Source organism: Otolemur garnettii, unplaced genomic scaffold, assembly GCF_000181295.1.
Source record: "Otolemur garnettii isolate 467f Iridium unplaced genomic scaffold, OtoGar3 scaffold00012, whole genome shotgun sequence".
In the NCBI taxonomy this organism is placed as follows: domain Eukaryota; kingdom Metazoa; phylum Chordata; class Mammalia; order Primates; family Galagidae; genus Otolemur; species Otolemur garnettii.
In genome coordinates, this window is record NW_003852407.1 from 2,494,027 (window position 1) to 2,496,320 (window position 2,294).

A 2,294-nucleotide genomic window follows, 5' to 3' on the forward strand; every position below is an offset into this window, starting at 1 on the left:
AAGGTGGCGGGTTCGAATCCCCAGCCCGGGCCCGCCAAACAACAATGACGGCTGCAACCAAAAAATAGCTGGGCGTTGTGGTGGGTGCCTGTGATCCCAGCTACTTGGGAGGCTGAGGCAAGAGACTTGCTTGAGCCCAGGAGTTGGAGGTTGCTGTGAGCTGTGACGCCAGAGCACTCTACCCATGGGGACAGCTTGAGGCTCTGTCTCAAAATAAATAAATAAATAAATAAATAAATAAAAAAACTGAAGCAAGAGGATTGCTTGAGCCCAAGAGTTGTAGGTTGTTGTAAGCTATGATGTCATGACACTCTCCCCAGAGTGACAGCTTCACTTTTATCAGAGTCGCTTGACTCAGGCGACTCTGTCCCTTGCCTCCCAAGATTGGCTACATGTTGATAACTGCTAAAAAAGTGGGAGAATGGAATATAGGACTTAATTCAATTATACTCTCTAATTAGGTATATGTTTGATATTTTCCATAATAAAAAAGAAAGAAAAAAGGACTTGAAATGAAACATACAAAAATCCCAGTAACATTTTGATATCTAATGAGAAAATTTTAAAGATTTTGAGAGAGAAAAAGCTAGTACGTACAAAGGAATCAGAATCTCACTGACATCAGATTTCTCACCAGCAACACTGGCCACGAGAAGTGAATGGAAGGTTTTCAAAGGTCTGAGGAAAATGACTTTCATTCTACAAACTGACACTGATCCAAACTATTAAGTGAAAGGACAAAATAAATAAGACATTTTCAGATATGGAAATACAGGCAGTTTTCATCCATGTTTTAGAAAAAGCTTTCTCAAAGATGTACTCTAGAAACATGACACAGAGAAAGAGTGGAATAATAGCACACATGGGTCAGGAGACAGAACAACACGGGATGTAAGATATAGTTTACTTCTGAGTATGAAGAAATTAAGAAAAGTGGTAAGAAATTAAAGGAGGATGCCAGGCCCAGTTGCTCACACCTGTAATCGTAGCAGTCTGGGAGGCCGAGGCAGGTGGATTGCTTGAGGTCAGAGAGTTGGAGACCAGCCTGAGCAAGAGTGAGACCCTGTCTCTACTAAAAACAGAAAAACTAGCAGAGTGATGTGTCAGACGCCTACAGTTCCAGCTGCTTGGGAGGCTGAGGCACGAGGATCCCTTGAGCCCTAGAGTTTGAGGTTGCTATGAGCTATGATGCCATGGCATTCTCCCCAGGGCAACAGAGTGAGGCTCTATCTCAAACAAACAAAAAATAAATTAAAGGAGGATTCATTATACTTGATTACTTGAAAGATTTTGAGTGTCAAAAACTTAGTTATATAAAACTGCATACTTTAGCATATTTATCAAATCACATTCTTGTTTGCATGGTGAATAACATATAATGATTATTATATGATTATATTAACATATAATAACATATAATGATTATTATAATGATTATATTAACATATAATAACATATAATGATTCTGAATATTCAAAAGGTAACAAAAAGCTAAATCATTTATAGAATCATGATTCTGAATATTCAGAGCTAACAAAAAGCTCTTTAAGTATGTTATATAAAGATAAAAGTAACTACTTAGAAAAATTAAAAGTAGTAAGACTAACTGAGCAGTAGAGAGACACAGCAAGGTACTACAAGATACTGTGTACCATTACCTGTATTCACAGTGGGACACTCCTATGTATCAATAAAGGGGAATCAGTGTAGGGTAACCACCAGAAAAACTCAAAGCAAACCACCGACAGTGCTGTATCTGAGAAATGTGATAAGGAGGCACCAAGGGGAGATACAGCGAGCCAAATTATTTTATACTATTCTGTTTCTTTGCATTTTATGGATCATGCACCATATTATTTCTATAATAAAAACAAGTTAACAATATGAATAAATTTTCAGAGAAAACAGAACAAGTTGGAATTTGCTCAATTCTTTGAGTATCTCTGTATGTACATATTAAAATTCTGTAAATAACTGTTGCTTAGTTTTTCAATCTTAAATTGCAAAAAATTCCATGAAGTATTTTTATGTAATTAACTATTACAAACATAAATAATGTATTTACCTGGAAAAATATATGCATTGTTTCCTTGACCTGGTATAAAGACTCGCCCATCTTTGAGTTTCACTGGCCCAAATGGACTACCACTGGCAAACAAGCATCTTCCCTGTTAATAAAATGAAGTAACATCAATTTTGTTACTTTATATAAAGTAACAAATAAATTCATACAAATTCAAATCCTGTAGTAAAGTACACCAATATATGCATTGTTTCCTTGACCTGGTATAAAG

General features: G+C 36.3%; 1 protein-coding gene across 1 annotated transcript in view; it reads right to left on the reverse strand.

Annotated features, from left to right (window-relative positions):
* Positions 1-2,294, reverse strand: part of ME2 (malic enzyme 2) — a 75,681-nt gene that overhangs the window by 18,875 nt on the left and 54,512 nt on the right. Inside the window, exon 13 of the mRNA XM_003784702.2 lies at positions 2,066-2,168. Within this exon, the coding sequence (XP_003784750.1) occupies positions 2,066-2,168 (103 nt within the window). The remainder of the gene's footprint in view (positions 1-2,065; positions 2,169-2,294) is intronic.